This window comes from Sminthopsis crassicaudata, chromosome 4 (assembly GCF_048593235.1).
Source record: "Sminthopsis crassicaudata isolate SCR6 chromosome 4, ASM4859323v1, whole genome shotgun sequence".
Lineage (NCBI taxonomy): Eukaryota > Metazoa > Chordata > Mammalia > Dasyuromorphia > Dasyuridae > Sminthopsis > Sminthopsis crassicaudata.
The window spans coordinates 30,196,051-30,213,661 of NC_133620.1; the positions used below are offsets into that span (position 1 = coordinate 30,196,051).

Genomic DNA, 17,611 nt, shown 5'->3' on the forward strand with positions numbered 1-17,611 from the left:
TTGTGCAGCAAGATAACTCTAGAAATATATTGGCTTTAACATATAGTTTAACATATTTAACATGTATTAGACTACCTACCATCTAGGAGAGGAGGTGGGAAGAAGGAGGGGAAAATTTGGAACAGAAGGTTTTGCAGGGGTCATTGTTGAAAAACTACTCATGCATATGTTTTGTAAATAAAAAGCTATAATAATTTTTTTAAAAAAGGAAACAAACTTAAAAATAAAAAAAAAGAAATTTTGGCTTTCAAATTCAGAATTCAAGAGAAGCATAGAAAGGTAAACAAGAAAGAGAAATCATAAAAGTTTCAGTAAGGTTAAACTGTTTGCATTTCTACATGGGAAAACGATACATGTAATTCCTAAAAAGCACTCTTATTATGAGAGCAGTTAGAAGGAATATGTGTGTGTGCGTGTATGTGCATGTGCGTGTGTGTGTGTACATACATAAATATGTACAAATTTGTAAAAGAGGCACAAAAGAACTTTTACACTGAGAAAGATAAAGGAAGAAGGGGGAGAATGAAACTGATTCTTTTTGGAATTGGCTCAAAGAAGGAATAACACACACATTCAGTTGGGTATAGAAATTTATCTTATCCTACAGGAAAGTAGGAAGGAAACAGAATAAAAGAAGGGGAGGAGGTAACAAAGGAAGGGCAGGTTGGGAAAGATAAAAGAAAAAAATACTTTGGAGAATGGACAGTGAAAGGAGAGAGAGAATAGGATAAATTAGGGTGGGGAGACTAGAATGAAGGAAATTATACAGTAAGTAATCATAACTGGAAAAAATTACAGTGAGTTTTTCTGATAAAGATATCATTTCTCAATATATAGAGAAATGAGTCAAATTTGTAAAAATAAGAGTTATTCCCTAATTGACAAATGATCAAAAGATATGAACAGACAGCTTTCAAAGTAATTAAATCTACCTATAATCACATTAAAAATGCTCTAAATTACTAGTGATTAGAGAAATGCAAATTAAGACAACTCTGAGGTACCACTACACAACTCTCAGATTGGATGAGATGACAGGAAAAGATAATTTTAAATGTTGGAGGGAATGTGGGAAAACTGGAACACTAATACATGGTTAGTAGAGTTGTGGCCTGATCCAACGATTCTGGATGGCAATTTGGAACTAGGCTCAAAAAGTTATCAAACTGTGCAGACCCTTTGATCTAGCAATGTCCCTACTGGGCCTGTATCCTGAAGAGATCATAAAGGAGGGAAAGGGACCTGTACATGCCAAAATGTTTGTGGCAGTCCTCTTTGTAGTGGCAAGAAACTGAAAACTGAGTGGATGCCCCTCAGATGGAGAATGGCTGAATAAATTATAGTATATGAATATGATGGAATATTATTGTTCTATAGGAAACAATCAAGAAGATTATTTCAGAGAGGCCTGGATCGACTTACAGGCTGATGCTGAGTGAAGTGAGATCATTATACACAGCAACAAGAAGATTATGTGATGATCAACTCTGATGCACATGGCTCTTTCCAACAATGAGGCAATTCAGGCCAATTCCAACAGACTCGTAGTAGAAAGAGCCATTTGCACCCAAAAAGAGAACTAAGGGAACACAATGTGGATCACAACAAAATACTTTCACTTATTTTGTTGTTGTTTGCTTGATTTTTTGCTTTTCTCATTTTCTTTCCTTTTCTATCTGATTTTTCTTGTGTATCATAATAATTGTGGAAATATATATAGAGGAACTGCACATGTCTAACATATATTGGATTGTTTGCCATCTAGGAGAGGGGTAAGGGAAAGGGAGGGAGGAAAAAAATGTGGAACACGAGGTTTTGCAAGGATGATGGTTAAAAACTATCTTCTTTTATATTCTGAAAATAAAAAAGCTATTGTAAAAAATTATTGACTAAAGAAATACAAATTAAAACAATTCTGAATTATCACTCCATACCTATCAAAGTGGATGATATGACAGAAAAAAATGACAAATGTTGGAGGGGATATAGAAAAATTGAGACATTAATGCACTGTTGCTGAAGTTATATACTGATTCAACTATTCTGGAGAGCAACGTGGAACTATGACCAAAGGACTATAAAACCATGTATACCCTTTTGACCAAGCAATACTACTACAAGACCTGTATCTCAAAGAGATTTCCTTTTTAAAAGGGGAAAAAAGGGAAAGGATCTATATGTACAAAAATATTTATAGCAACTCATAGCAAATTTATAGCGGCGAAGAATTGGAAATTGGGGGATCAATTGATAAATGGCTACACAAGTCATATATGATTAACTGTTTTGCTAAAAGAAATGGAGAGGAGGATTTTTTTTTTATTAAAGCTTTTTATTTTCAAAATATACGCATGGATAATTTTTCAACTTTAAACCTTTGTAAAACTTTATTTTTCAGATTTTTGCCCCTCTTCCTCCCTACTCCTGCCCCTAGATGGCAAGTAATCCAATATATGTTAAAAAATGTTTTAAAAATATGTTAAATTGGGGCAGCTGGATGGTGCAGTGGATAGAGCACCAACCTGGAGTCAGGAGGACCTGAGTTCAAATCTGGTCTTAGACACTTAACACTTCCTGGCCATGTGACCCTGGGCATGTCACTTAATCCCAATTGCCTCAGTAAAAAACAAAAAAAAAACAAAAAAAAGTTAAATCCAATATATGCATACATATTTATACAATTATTATGCTGCACAAGAAAAATAAGATCAGAAAGGAAAAAAATGAGAAAGAAAATAAAACAAAAGCAAACAATAACAGAAAGAGTGAGAATGCTATGCTGTGGTCCACACTCAGTTCCCATAGTCCTCTCTCTAGGTGTAGTTGATTCTCTTCATCACTGAACAATTGGTAATGGTCTAAATCACCTCATTGTGGAAGAGAGCCACATCCATCAGAATTGATCATCGTAGAGTCTTCTTGTTGCCATGTACAATGATCTCTTGGTTCTGTTCATTTCACTCAGCATAATTCATGTAAGTCTCTCTAGGTCTCTCTGAAATCATCCAAGCGGGAAATAATTTTTAAAAAACCCAGAAAGACAAAATGAGCAGAACCAGGAGAATATTGTACACAGTCATTGCAATACTGTATGATGATCAACTGGAAATTACTTAGCTATTCTTAGCAAACAATAATTCAAGACAATTCTGAAGGAGTCATGATGAAAAATGCATTTACCACCAGAAAAAGAGCTGATGGAGTCTAAATGCAGTTTAAAGCATACTCTTTTATACTCTAATTTTCTCGGGTTTGGTTTGGGTTTTGCTTTGTTTTATTTGGTCTGTTTTCTTTGACAACCTGATTAACACAGAAATATGTTTTGAATGATTGCACATTTATAACTTATAGAAAATTGCTTGATTGGGGGGGGTGCAGAGATAGCGAGGGAGAGAATTTAGAACACAAATCTTAATAAAAACAAACGTTAATTGCTTTTACATATAATTGAGGGGAAAAGAAAACATTAAACCATTATTTAAAAAGGAAATGAGTTAATCATGCATAATTCAACTCAACAAAGTTATTAAAAGACTGCTAAAGGCAGAGTGCTGCAACTTCTTCCCACTAGAAGCTCTTACATTAAAAACAGGTTTATCACTCTGCAGACCTTAATTGCATTTTAGTATTCAATTCCACAAATGGAACATCTTTACTCTACAATTCCCCTACTTTGAATTTCAAGTTGTATAACCGCCTTGGAAACCCTGACCACAACTCCCTGGTTTGGGATAAGACTTTCAGGATATGAGCCCAACCATGGAGTTCCTGCTGAAAGGATAGGCTTATTTTTGCTTCCTGTGCTGTGTACTTAATCCAGCTGTTCTCCAGAGAGGTCCACTGCCATAACGGTCCTGCCAGCACGGAGCTTCATTTCTTTTGATAGTTTTGCCAGTTTGATGTGGAAAGGGGTGCAGGCCTGGGGGTTGGTGCACACCTCACTTTATGCTTCTTTGATTACTGAATTTCAACACTGTTTTAAGTGATTATCAACAATCTATTTCCTCTCTTGAAAAAAAAATGCTCATCCCTCTTGATATAATCAATAAATCTGGAGTGACCTTTCCCATAAGTTTTGGAAAAAGATAGAACCAGAAAAAAGGTTCTGTGACCACAGGAAGAAGAAGAAATGAGAGTGAACAGATAAAACTCCAATGAGGCCTGAAAGGGAACCTGAAATAGGGCCATGATCCTTCATGCATTTAAATTAACAGCATTGCTTAAGTGAATTTCGTTGTCCGCCTTGGTGCTCAGTTGTCATAAAGATTTAAAGCGAGTCTATTCACTTTCCCCAATGCCCTTTCAGATATGGGAAATACAACACCCAATGCAATGCACTCATTTATTCAGTGAGCATTTAGTAAGTGTCTGCTGTAATCTAGGGACTGTGCTGGGGCCTGACGGTCCAACAGGAAAACAAATCAGCCTTGCTGTCAGGAGGTTTCTGCTCTGTTCTTCACTCTGGTGACCACCCAGCTCCAGCCCCTAGGATGGTTAATTCCTGGAGAAAAGGAATTGGTTGGGGCCTTCTTTGCACTCCCCAGCACTTAGCCCAGTGCTTGGCACAAGGAAGGCCCTTGAAGAGTCCTGATTTGACCCGATAAGTTAGCCAGGGGCCCACAGCTCTCTCACCCAGAGATGCCTCTGCCCTGGGACCTACTCTCTCCTGATGGGGAACCCCTAATCCACACTACCATTTCCAGAGGGCCCCAGCCACAATTGTTTCATCAGTGATTGCTCCACTCATCTCTTTCCAAATTTCTCCACTTCCTCACCAGCAGCCTTCTAGCCCAAAAGGCAAACTTCCCTTTTTAGGCACTCTCACTGGAATGTAAGCTCCTTGAGGGAAAGTTTGCCCTTTTTTTTTTTTTTTTAACTCCCCCATGGCTGGAGAGGGGGCAAGGAAGGAGAAAGTAAGGCACAACCCAGCATCCCAGGATCTGGAAAATCCAGTGAAAGTTTTAGCTTTCTTCATATCACGGAAATCTGAATTATTATGGCATTAAAAGAGAAAATCTGATTGGATTATTTGCCATCTAGGGGAGGGGGTGAGAGGTAGGGAGGGAAAGTGGAACCCAAGATTTCTCCAGGGTTCTTGTAGAAAAATTATCCTTGCATATGTTTTGAAAATAAAAAATTTCAATTAAAAAGACAAAATGTGTTGATTAAATGGACATTGGGAACGAGTTATTAGAATAAAAGAGACAATATTCAGAGTGAAAAAAAAATAGGTTTTTATGCAAAGCTATGTATATATTTTATGCATTTCTGAGTTTCTAAACATTTTCTGTCATCTCATAGCCTTTGTGAACCGTCTCACTTAATTTTGTGCATCGAACTGGGATAGCACAGAATCCCAGCGGGAAAAATCGGGATGTGGAAGAGAGAACCATGAAATGCTTAGCAAATGCTCCTCTCTCTATTGAAGGGAAACAATGTGCAAAAGAAAACTAGTTACAAAGTAAATGCAAAGTGACTGGGGGGGGGGAGACAAGCACTCACTAAGCCCAATGTGATGGGCAGGGGCTCTCATGAAGCCACTATGGAGGGAGCTCAGAGGTGGGGAGGGGGGAGACAGCCTCGGCAAAGGCAGAGAGGCAGGAGACGCAACCTGCTGATGAGGCTACAAAGGTAAGTTAGAGCCAGAGCGACAGGAGGGCTTCGCATTTGATTCTAGGGGTAAGAAGGAATCACTGAAGTTTCTTGAGGGGGAGTGTCTACATGCTTCAGAAGGGCGATTTTGCTGAGAGCGTGGGGGCAATGTCAGAGCATAGGTGAGGGGGATGAGGGGGCCATGATGGAGATGTGGAAGAGGGCAGGGTCCCCAGGTGGTAACCACCTGGAAGAGAGGGATGAGGGAGCACAGGATGGGGGACAGCAGAGGGTAGAGTTATGAGCCAGACTGAGAAAAAGGTGGAGAAGGACCCCAAGGTTGGTAGCCTAGGTGCTTGGGAGGCTGGAGCACCCCCACCCAGAAGGGGGTTGTTAGGCACATTTAGGAAGAAGCTCTTGAGCTCCTCCGGACACGGGGAGTTTCACCTGCCAATAGGACAGCTAGCAAAAGAGATGAGGAGCTACCAGACAGGGGTCCCTCTGAGAGGCCCTCCCCCACCCAGAGACTCTGCCCTTCCTTTCTTCCTTGAAACCCCCGGGACATAGTTTCCCCCAAATCTCTGGGCTTGCCTAAGTCCCTGGATCACCTCCTCTCCAGCATGAAGTCCTGGAGGGAAGAATTACTTCCCAGGGTCCCCATCTTTCCAGCTCCCCTGCGATAGAAGCGGGTTCACACCAGCAGCCCTCATCTTCAAGGCAAATTTCCTTTTCCCCTGATTTGCCCCCATTCTGACCTGCCAAGAGCCTTCTAGATCCTGCCTCTGAACTAGCCCCTCTTTATTCTTCCCTGCCCACGCAGGGTCCTCATTGCAGTGTCGGCTGCCTGAGGGCAGCTCCCCTCACACACGTGGAGGAGCTTGGTTTTTCTCAGGGATGGGGGGGAAGAGGGGGGCAGGGAAACTTCCTCCCCACATTAAAGGCTGGGACCCTGACACATCATGGGATCACTCACAGAGGCTTTGAACTGCAGAAGAAAAGAATCCATTCATAGAGGCCAGGCACATGGGAGCAGCCCGGCCTCTTGCTTATGCTTCGTCTCAGCTGACTTGCTCCCCCTTGGCTCCTAGCAGGAGGCCTCCCAGAGGGGCCCAATGGGTATTGGGGGGCTCCTAGAGGGGCCTGATGATGGCTGAGTCGACAACTGCCCCAAAAAGTGCCATGGCCAAACATGTGGCAAGTCACCATGTACCCAGCCAGGCAGTAGGAAGCTCAGTGACAGTTCTAGGCCTAGAGTTAGGAAGACCCTCATTCAAATCCAGCTTCAGACCGTTACAAGCTGCCTGAGCAAGTCACTACACTTGTTTGCCTCAGTTTCCCCAACTGTAAAAAGGAGAGATAAGAATAACACCGACATTCCAGGATTGTTGTGAGGATCAAAAGAGATACCAGTTGTTTAAAAAAAAAAAAAAAAGTGCTTATCACAGTGTCTGGCGCATAACATGCCTGCCCACCACATTGAGGCCTGAGCCTGGGGTGCAGCCCCTCTGTTTCTCCCAGTTCCCTGTTCCAATCACCCACTGACAGAGCAGCTTGGAGAAGGAGAGCCTAGGGAAAGCCGTGCACACTTGATTAAAGCTCTTAATCCACTAGATTACTTTCTACCCGAGAGGCAGGAACTGAGGGAAGGGCAGGGCTCCCGGAACACCCTTCCCAGCCCTGCCTCAGACATCCCCCTGAGACCTGGGCAGGGGATCCCGGCCAGATTCAGGCCGCTCTGTGGCCGGCTGCCACAGTTCCGCCCCTGGGCCCTCCAGGATGAAAGCTGACTTCTGAGGGTCTGCGGCCCCTTTTGTTCAAGTGCTTCTGTTCCCTCTGACTATTTTTCATTCACAGGCCATGCCTCAGACACTCACTACTTCCATCTCTTGCAAAGGAAGAAGCCAAGTTCAGCTGCTCAGCATCTGGGGCCCCAGAGATACCGGCCCCCCGCGTGCACGCCCTGGCCAGGGCTCTCCACAGACAAAGGCTCGGAGCCTCCAGCTGCAAAGCTCCAACACAAAGGCTCCCTGTGCTCCCCCAGTACCCCGCCCCCAGCCCCAAATGGGCTTGCGCAGACTCCGAGCTGGGAGGAAGCCCCACAGACCCCAGCAATCAGGGGTCAGGGCGAACAAAGCTCACAACAGATGAGGAAGCATCAGAGCCAGCCAAATAAGGACAGGAAACCGGGCCCTGCTGCAACGCCAAAAACAAAGGCATCGCTGGGAAAGGAGCGGGGGCTCAGGCGGGCGAGTGCCAGGATCCCTGCTACAGCTCCCACGGCCCCTGCGCCAGATGAGGGACAGCCTCTCCCAGGCTGTGCCAGAGGCTCCCGGGGCCCAGCCTGTGGCAGACATGTCACCTCAAGGATACAGCAGGATCCATAGGCCCCTACAGCAAGCATTTCCAGTGAGGGCCACCCCTCAGGACTGAGCAGTCCTGCCCCCTTGCAGCTGCCATCCCTCCCGGGTGGGCGCCACACATGGGCTGCCACTCTGCCACACTCACAGATGGCAGCCCAGCTGCCCCAGTGCCACCAGACCAAAGGGCAAAGGGAAGGACAGTAAGGGGCACAGAAGGCCAAGGACCCAGCAGGCTCTGGGGGAAGGCTCATTAAGGGGGGTGGGGGGAGCAGAGGGGGAATAAAGCAATGGCGAGAGGAGGGCCGGGCTGGGACTGACAGTGACACTGCTTCCAGAATAAATCACACCTTACTTGTCAGCCCTGACTCTGAACGATCATCCATCATCCATTCTAAAGAGCAAACTGGCTGATTACCCAGGTCCCCAGGTCGGCCACTCCCCTAAGCTCCCTTGGCCCCTCTGCCCCCCGGGCCCAGGGCAGGGACCCCCTCCCTCTGCTGCAAGGTGGCAGAGAAAAAACCTAAGTGCAGAGAAAGCTCCAGACTCTAAGAGAAAGGGGAGGCTGCCAGTTTTCCTGATGAGTGGAGTCCCTACCCTTCACCGGGGCTACTGGGCCAGGAAGCCTCCTTTGCAGGGTCACAGGTCAGGGGGCCTCTGGTTCCCCAGGCCAACGCCTCAGAGGGGGAGGGGGAGGAGTACTAGAACTGATGACTCTGGGGTCCAGGGCCATGCTAATCCTGCCTCTAGCCTCAGGAGTCTAGATCAGAGCTGCCTAATCTTTTTCCACTTGTGACCTCGCCTGGGAAATGTTTCTGTGAGCCTGGGTTTACAGCAGGCAGACAAATCAAATATTAACTGATAATCAATCATAACCTTCCAACCCTCGCACTCAGTTACAAAACCCTACATGGGGCAGCAAACCACACTTTAAAAAGCTGGGCCTGATGACCTTCAGCAAGCGGCTGGGGCTCCCTTGGTCTCAGTTTACCCATTTATACAATAAAAACCTCTGATCCCTCTAGTTCTCCCTCTGTGCTCCTAGGATTCTGTGACCTTGGGCCAAAGTGAGGATAGGGGAGGGGGTGTATGTCCCGCGACAGGGGCTCCCTCCAGTTCTACATCAAAGTCTCTTAGACTCTCCAGCCCTCAATTCCCTCCTCTGTAAGTTGAGGGGGAGAGGAGGAGGATGAACCCGGAGGCCTCTGGAGCTATCCCTGTCCTCCATCATCCCAGGAGCCTCCCTCTAGGGGAGGCCTCAACCAGCAAGAGCAGGCCCTGACCAGAGGACACCAAGCCGCTTTCAAAGGCTGAGCCGCTGTGAGCCAGGATCCCTGGGGCTCAGCAGGCCCCTCTGCTGGTACTTACTGGGGTCTTCCCACCGGAGGAGGTGCAGCTTCCAGGCGGCATAGTACATGAAACCCAGCACCAGGCAGAGGCACAGGGTGAGCAGCAAGTTCCGGACGAGCACCACAAGGCCCATCTTCATTGGCTACATGACCTACGAGAGAGCAGACGGTGGGTTAGGAGGGGGCCCAGGTCTCGCCAGTGCGCTCTCCCCAGACTGTGGGCAGGGTACACGGAAGCAGCTCCCCAGGCAGGAGCCAGGACCAAGGCTGGAACAAGGTCAGATCATTGCCTCTGGAGCCCCTTCCCTCTGAGGAGGGGGCAGGAGGAGGAGAAAGCCCCTCCCTCAGTCCCAATAACTCTCAGACCCCCACCTCCCAGGGTGTGGAGAAGAAGGGCGTTAGGAAAGGGTACTTCAAGGAGCCAGATGGTGGAGTTAGCAGTAAATCACCACGACTCTCCCATATTCACCCGCAAACAACCATAAAACAGAAACCTAAAACAAATTCTGGAGCAACAGAATCAGCAAAAATACAGGGAGAAACCAGCTTTTAGCTCAAAAAACTCGGAACATTGCCAAGAAAGTTCTATCTCAGTAGGGCAAAAGGAAGCTTCCCAGTGAGCCTGCAGCGAGCCAGGAGGAGATCCTGAGCTTCAGGGTAGTGCAGCAGGTGGACCCCAACACCAGCACCCCAACAGTGCCTCAGCACAGGGGACAGGCAGACTCCAAGAACCCCCACATGCTTCAGCATAACCCAGAGAGCCATTAGCTTCAGTACAGTCTCAAGGAAACCCAGAAATACCCACCGGCCTCAGTACATGCCAGACACCAGGACTAGGACCCTGGCTCAACACCAGGTAAGCAGCCAGACTCCGGAGACCCCCTCCCTTTTCCCTCTCAGACCCCCATGAGTCTCAGGACAACCAAGACACAACTCAGAAGGGGACAACAATGTCAAAACACCTGTGATCAACATCCCAAAGAAAAACAGGAAGTGGTCTCAAACCCAGAAAGAACTAATGGAAGAGCTCAAAAAGGAGTTTACAAATCATCTAAGAGAAGTCAAAGAGAAACTGAGAAAACAAATGAGAGTGATATAAGAGAATTATGAAAAAAAAATCAACAGCTTAGAAAAAGAAAACAATTGCTTAAAAAGAAGAACTGGTCAAATGAAAAAAGAAAAAAAAAATACAAAAATCCACCAAAAAAAAAACAAATCCTTAAAAAATACTACTGGCCAAATAGAAAAATAGAAAAGCTAAGTAACAAAAACAACTTCTTAAAAGTCAGAATTAGGCAAATGTAAACTTGTAAATATAAGGCCTCTCTATGAGACATCAAGAATCAATCAAATTAAAAAAAAATAATATATATATATATATATATTTTTTTTTTAAGTACAAGAAAATGTAAAATACCCCACTGAAAAAACAACTGACCTAGAAAAAAGATCCAGGAGAGGAAATGTCAGAACCAATGGACTACCTGAAAGTCATAATCAAAAGGAGGACCTGGATAACATCTCTCAAAAAAATTATCAAGGAAAACTGCCCAGATTATCTTGGGATCAGAAGACAAAATAGGCATGGAGAAAATCTATCCATTATCCCAGAAAAAAGATCCCAAAATAAAAACTCCAAGAAACATTATGACCAAATTAAAGAACTAAAGAACTATCAGGTCAAAGAAAAAATACTGCCCGTGGCCAGAAAGAAATAATTCAAATATGAGGCAGCCACAATCAGGATTACACAGGACTTAGCAGCTGCAACATTAAAAAAACTGGAGGTCACTGAACATAATAGTGTAGAAGACAAAGGAACTAGGACTATAACCAAGAATCACCTACTTGGTGAAATAAAGCAAAATTCTTCAAGGGAAAAAAAGAGTTATTCAATGAAATAGAAGGATTTTATACTTTCATAAAGAGAAGATCAGAATTGAACAAAAAGTTTGATCTCCAATATCAAGACTCAAGAGAAGCCAAAAAAGGCTAAAGGGGGAAAGAAAACACACAGGATTCAATGAAGCTGAACTATTTACATTGCCACATGGAAAGATGATACTTACAATTTCTATAAACTGTAAAGCTAAAAGGAATATATAGAGACAGAGGACAGGGGCATATGAATTTGAGGAAATGATATTAAAAATACAAATTAAAGCAATTCTGAGGTACCAACTCATGCCTATCAGATTGGCTAATATGACAAAAAAGGAAAATGACAAACATTAGTCAGGATGTGGAAAAACTGGGATATTAATGCATTGCTGACAAATTGTGAAATGATCCAACTATTCCATTTGGAACTATACTCAAAGGGATACAAAACTGTGCATACCCTTTGATCCAACAATATCACTACTAAGTCTATATCCAAAGAGATCTTAAAAAAGGAAAAAGGACATACATGTGCAAAAACATTCATAGGAGCTCTTTCTGTAGAAGCAAAATATTGCCAATTGAGGAATAGCTGAATAAGTTGTGGTCTAAGATTATAATAATACACATAATATATACTATGACATGAATATAATGTTGAATAATGAAGCTGTCTTATGAATATAATATATAGTATATTGTGTAAGAAGAAATAATGAACAGGCAGATTTCAGACAAACCTAGAAAGTCTTGTATGAACTGATGCAAAGTAAAATGAGCAGAACTAGGAAATAATTATTCAAAATATCAGCAAGATTATGTGATGATCAACTATAAATAACTCAGCTCATCAGCAGCACAGTGATCCAAGACAAACATGAAGGACTCACAATGCTATCCACATCCAGATAAAGAACTCTGGATGCAGATTGAAACATACTTTTTTCATTTTATTCTTTATTATTATTTTTTTTTGCTCTGTTTCTTTTTTCACTACTATGACTAATATGGAAATATGTTCTACATGATAGTACATGTATAACATATCAAATTGCCGACTATTTTAAGAAGAAAGGGAGGAAAATTTGGAACTCAAAATCCTGTAAAAAATTGTCTTGACATGTAAGGGGCGGGGGGGGGGGGGGAATAAACTACTATTTTTTTCAAAGAGCTTTTGTGTCATCAAAAAACATCAGAGGTTACTCTCAACCTTGAGGGTGGCAGCTGAGTATAGAGACACTGTGCAGTCATCAACACCAGGACTGGAAAATTGATTCAGTCTGGGAGATGAGCAAGAGTGAAGTGTGTAAATGACTCCAGGGGACTGAGCCTGGGGGCCAGAGAGGATGGCAGTACCCTCCAAAGTCATGGGGAGGTGAAGAAGAAGGGGGGATACGGATACAGCTTTTGACACGCTGAGTTCAAAATGTCTATGAATCATTCAGTTCAGATGTTCAAAAGACAGAGGTCAGCATCTGAGGCGTTAGGGCTGGAGAAGTAGATCTGAGAAGTATCAGTTAAAAGATGATCACGAACCCCTGGGAGCTGATCGGATCACCAAGTGAAACAACGGAGGGAGGACAGAGAAGATCCAGGACACTAGCTGGCAGGAGCTGAATGGTGGTACAGCAAAAGAGATGGAGAAGGAGCAGTCAGATAGGGAGGAGGAAAACCAAGAAAAGGCAGGGTCAAAAAAGCAAGAGGATGATCAACGAGGGCAGGAAGCATGAGCACTGATACAAGACCATTAGATTTGGCATGGAAGAAATTATTGGACACATATAAAGTAGTAGTAATAACAGCTAACATTATATAGTACTTACTGGATACCAGGCACTTGGCTAAGTGCTCTACAATCGTCTCATTTGATCCTCTTGACAACCCCGAGGAGATGCTATTATTATTATGCCCATCTTACAGATGAGACAACTGAAGCAGTGTGTAAATGACTTGCCCAGGCTCACGTATCTAAGGCAGGATTTGAAGCCAGAACTCCCTGACTCCAGATGGGGCATTCTAGCCTCTGAGCCACCTCTTACCTCTCACTGGATCCCAGTGCTCTGGTCTGGCGCCACTACATTCTTCCAAGGCCATGTGATCACCTTGTATCTATCCTGCTGCCAGCCCTGGCTTCCACACTCCACACATTTCTTTTAAAGATCTCTGGCCTGAGGTATCCCTGGGCATCTTCATCAGTCTCAACAATTGCCCTTTGTCCTTCCACCTTTGTGTCTCCAGGATCTCATCCTGAGCATCTCCCATCCCTCCTGGACTGGCTTCCTCTTTAGACATTCAATCAGTGGGATCATGACCTGTCCTTCCTTGAACCCTCTGAAATGTGCTCTGCTAAAGTCTAGAATGTGACGCTGGCTTTTTCCCAGCTTTTCTCTCCTCCTTGCTCACAAGCTCTGGGAATTTCCTGGATTTCCTCTGCAGAGTTCAGAGTCCTAAGGAGAGATGTGGGCGAGGGGGCGCTGGTGTTCAGATTTGCCCGCCCACGCTGCCTCCTGTCTCCAGCCTGCTGGTAGGTGTAGTTGGTGGTGAGGGTTACTTCCTTTTCCTCAGGAGACTTCCCTGGTGATGGTGCTGAAGGCAGGGCAGGAAGCAGAACAGGTGGTCGGGGGGTCCCGGCACTTCCCAGCCAGTCTGCCTCTTGGTGGCACTGTCAGGGCCGCCCCATCACCACCATCCTACATAGCCCACCCTCAGACAGCTCCTTTGCTGACTTCATTTCCTAGACCTGCTGTCCTCCCCCATCTCCCTCACCTGTGACAAGGAGTAGTGATAACAAATAAGTGCGCTGCGCTCCTGGCCTCCCATTGCCTGAGAATTCAGCTGTGGCAAGGAGGCTCCTTCGAGAAAGACACACGAGGGTATGAGAGCCCCCAGCAGAGGCGCCTGGGCCCGCTGGGCAAGACAGGGGCACAGGAGAGAGCATTGTCGGCATCTGGGCAGAACAAAGGTCAGGGCAGCCGGCACTGGCCCAGGAGACAGTGGATGACCTTGGCATTTTCAAGGACCATCTGAGCGCCAGAGTGCCTGCCCCAGCCACCTTCACAGACATTGAAACAAACTGTCCTCGTGTGCCCTTTCCATGGGTCTTCACAGTCTTTACACACTTGGGGCAGACGCTCCCTAACTCACTGCTGGTTCGGAGCTTGGCTTCAGCGGCTCCCCCGGCTTCCAGGACGCAGCACAAACCCCGTATTTAGCCTTTAGCATCTTCCCTAATCTGGCTCTAGCCTCTCCATCCAGCCAGGAGGACACCATGCTCTCTCCCTTTCTCTCCAGTGCAGCCAAATGATCCCCAGAGTCGATGTTCTCTCAACGCAATGTCTCCTCTCCCATTTCCATGACTTTGCATAGGCCAGTTGCCGGGAAGGCCCTCCCTCACTTTTGGGATCCTTATCTCCATGTAAGGGTCACCTCCCACAAGAGCCTTTGTGGATCCTCCCCAGGAGTCCCCAGTTCACAGGAGGGCCCCCATCTCCAAAAGACTCTTATGTTCACTTTTAAGCCCCCGTACTGAGTTTCTGGGCAGAATGGAAGCCCGTGGAGGACAGGGTCTGCCGTTCATCCCCCTCAACATACCCAGCACCCACCATGCTCCTCAAATGCAGTTTGTGCCTAAAAAGTACTCATCAGACCGGACTGAACGTCATCACTGTGCACTGTGTGAGCTGTGCAAAACCCCTCCCCCCAAATGAAATAAAATAAAAAGAAATCAGCCCCAACAGAACAGGCTCAAGGAGGGAGAGCTTTCCAGGCCTGACCATTCATGGGCTGGGGAGAAGAAATTGCATCCCCCACCCCAAATAAAGCTGACCTTCTACAGATCTTAGGCCAGACTGGGTCTGTACCCACCGAGGATCCTTTTACCCAGTTATGTATGGCCCAGATTCTGAGAAAACCTGGGGGGAGGCATGAGCCCAAGACTGAAGCGAAGGCTCCACTCCATGCTCATGAAGTGTCCTCCCTACCCTGGAAGTCTCCATTCTGGACAGGAGCAAACAGCAGGGAGGTCCCACCTCCCCTCCCCCTTCGGGTCCTGGATTGCTCTCACTCCTCACCTACGGCTCGTGGCTTCCCTCCCATTACAGCCCAAACCTGCCTTCTGCACAAGGCCTCATCCGCCCCAGCTCTGGCTAAGGCCTTCTCTGGGATTACTGCCCATTGGCCCATTGCCCATGTGGTCTATACCATGTTCTTTGTTCCTCCCCCATTAGCAGGTGAGCTCCTTGAGGACAGGGGCCGGTTTCTGGCCCCGTGCCTGGTACACAGTAAGTGGTCAATAAGTGCATGTTTACTATTTGTGCCTGATGAGCTCTGTGGAAAAGTGAGGAGGATTCGAGCTGGCCCATCTTTAAAGAGTGCCTGGGAGATCTACGCTGAGCCCGGGCTGGTGAATTTTTTATCAATGACTTCGGTGAAGGCATTAATGGCAGATGGCCAGCTGGACAGGTCTGCCTCGATGCCTGGCTGGCACCTCCCGCTCCTGGGATCCACACCTGAGCTCCAAGGCCTCTCCTTGGAAGTCTGGCCACAAGCCCCGCCCCTCCTTCCCCCCCCCCCCCCCACACCTTTACTGTCCTGTTTGCAGGCGGCTGCCTTGGACCCCCAGGAGCTGCCTCGGACTCTTGGGCCGGGGCTCTGGAGTCCCCCGCTCCCTGCCCCCGCAATCAGCCACCACCTCAACCTGTCACTCCTCCACTCAAACACCTTCTGTGGCTCCTCATTAGGACCTGAATAAAACAGGTCTTGTGTCTACATGTGAGAGCATAATCCTTACAACCAGAAAGCCCCAACCTGGCATTCTCTAGCTGCAAAACTCCTGACCTGCAGACTAAAGATGACCCTGGCATGGCTACATGCTTCGAGGAGCTCACCACACAGCTGAGACCTCTTTTATTCTGGCATTTAGGGCCTCAAAATCTCCAGCTTCAGCTCCTCTTTCTCCCTCCTCCCCACTGAGTCTCCCCCAGAGGCTCTGTCCTCCACCTCAGGAAACAGCTGAGTCCAAAAGGAGCTGTCCATCCTCGGAACCCCTCAGGTATCACTTAGCAGAATCTGAGAAATGGACAGAACCTCCAGGCTAGCCCCACTCTGTTTCAGAGAAGGGAACAGAGACCCAGGACCAAGATCACAGAGTCAGGCAGGGGCAGAGGGAGGACTGCAGTGACTGTCGGGTGCATCACGATGCTTGTTGCCCTCAGCTGGACAGAAAGTGGAATGGCCCGGAGTCAGAAGCTCTGGGTGCAAGTCCCCTTGCTGGGGATGACTTCCCATGTGCCTGTTTCCTCCTACACAGGATGATGGCCTGATGCCCGCATCCTGCTCGAGCAGACCCAGGAGCGACGCCCAGGACACCCCAGACAAGGCCAGGCTCCCCCGGCTCTCTCCAATACTGGGCTGATCGATGGCACGGAGAGGGCTGGGCCGGTTGCTGAGCTGCCCAAGATAACACATCTCAGCCCGGCCAGGGTGTGCGCCCAGCCAAGATTAAATCAGCAACTGTGCCCAGGCCAGGGCTGGGCAGGGGCAGGGGCAGGAACTGTGCTGGGGCAGGGGCTGGGGTGCAGTGTCTCTTGCTCCTGGGAAAGAGGTGAAGACAATATTCTGGAGAAGTCAGTCTGCCTTCCTCCTCCCTCTATTGTTCCTGCTCCTCCTCCTCCTCCCCTTCTTCCTCCTCTCCCTCTTCCTCCTCCTCCCTTATTCCCACTCCTCTTCCTCCTCCTCCTCCTTCTCTTATTCCCACTCCTCTTCCTCCTCCTCCTCCCTCTCTTGTTCCTGCTCCTCCTCCTTCCCTTGTTCCTCCCCCTCTTCTTCCTCCTCCCTCGGCCTTGTTCCTTCCTCCCCCTCTCTGAAACCCTGCTTCCCCATCTCATCACACAGCTCAGACTCAGTTTGCTGTTCTCACCCAGCTCACCCGGACCCTCTCCTCCCCGGTGCAGACCCCAGGGCTGCCCCTACTCTCGGCACCGCCAGCAGGCCAGCTGGAGGCCTTCCCTAATGCTGGCTGAGCGGTCACTCCCCCGCCCTGTGAATCATCTCCTCAGCCCCCCCCACTCACAGGTCCTTCCCAGCCCCTCCTCAGCAGCCTCCCCCAGCCCCCGCCCATCTCCTGTGGCTGAGGACGTCACCTCTTAGGCCCTTCATGGGCCCTTGTCCCTGAGCTCCCTTTTCCTCCGTCCCACAAGCCCTGGACGTCGCCCCCCCACCTCTGTCCCTCTGAGCCCCAAGCCCATCCCTCTTCAGTCCCTCTCCTCAGACCTCTTCCCCGCTGCCTATAAACCTGCCCATGTTTCCTAAAACTCCCAGCGTCCCCTCCTGCGCTTGTCCTGGTCCACGAGTTCTCCACAGCCTCCACAGCCCGGGGTCTTCCCAAAATCGCCGCTGACCCCTTCATGGCCACATCCACCGGTGCTCCCCTTC

At 47.2% G+C, this 17,611-nt stretch overlaps 1 protein-coding gene across 7 annotated transcripts in view; it reads right to left on the minus strand.

Annotated features, from left to right (window-relative positions):
• The window catches only part of ST3GAL3 (ST3 beta-galactoside alpha-2,3-sialyltransferase 3), a 128,428-nt gene that overhangs the window by 108,595 nt on the left and 2,222 nt on the right, over positions 1-17,611 (minus strand). For 6 of the 7 annotated variants that reach the window (XM_074266157.1, XM_074266163.1, XM_074266160.1 and 3 more), the window contains exon 2: positions 9,318-9,450. In XM_074266157.1, coding sequence (XP_074122258.1) covers positions 9,318-9,438 — 121 coding nt within the window. In that variant the 5' untranslated portion in view covers positions 9,439-9,450. Of the gene's footprint in view, positions 1-2,867; positions 2,996-9,317; positions 9,451-17,611 lie in introns of those variants that run through there. The other variant, XM_074266162.1, reaches the window with a different exon arrangement.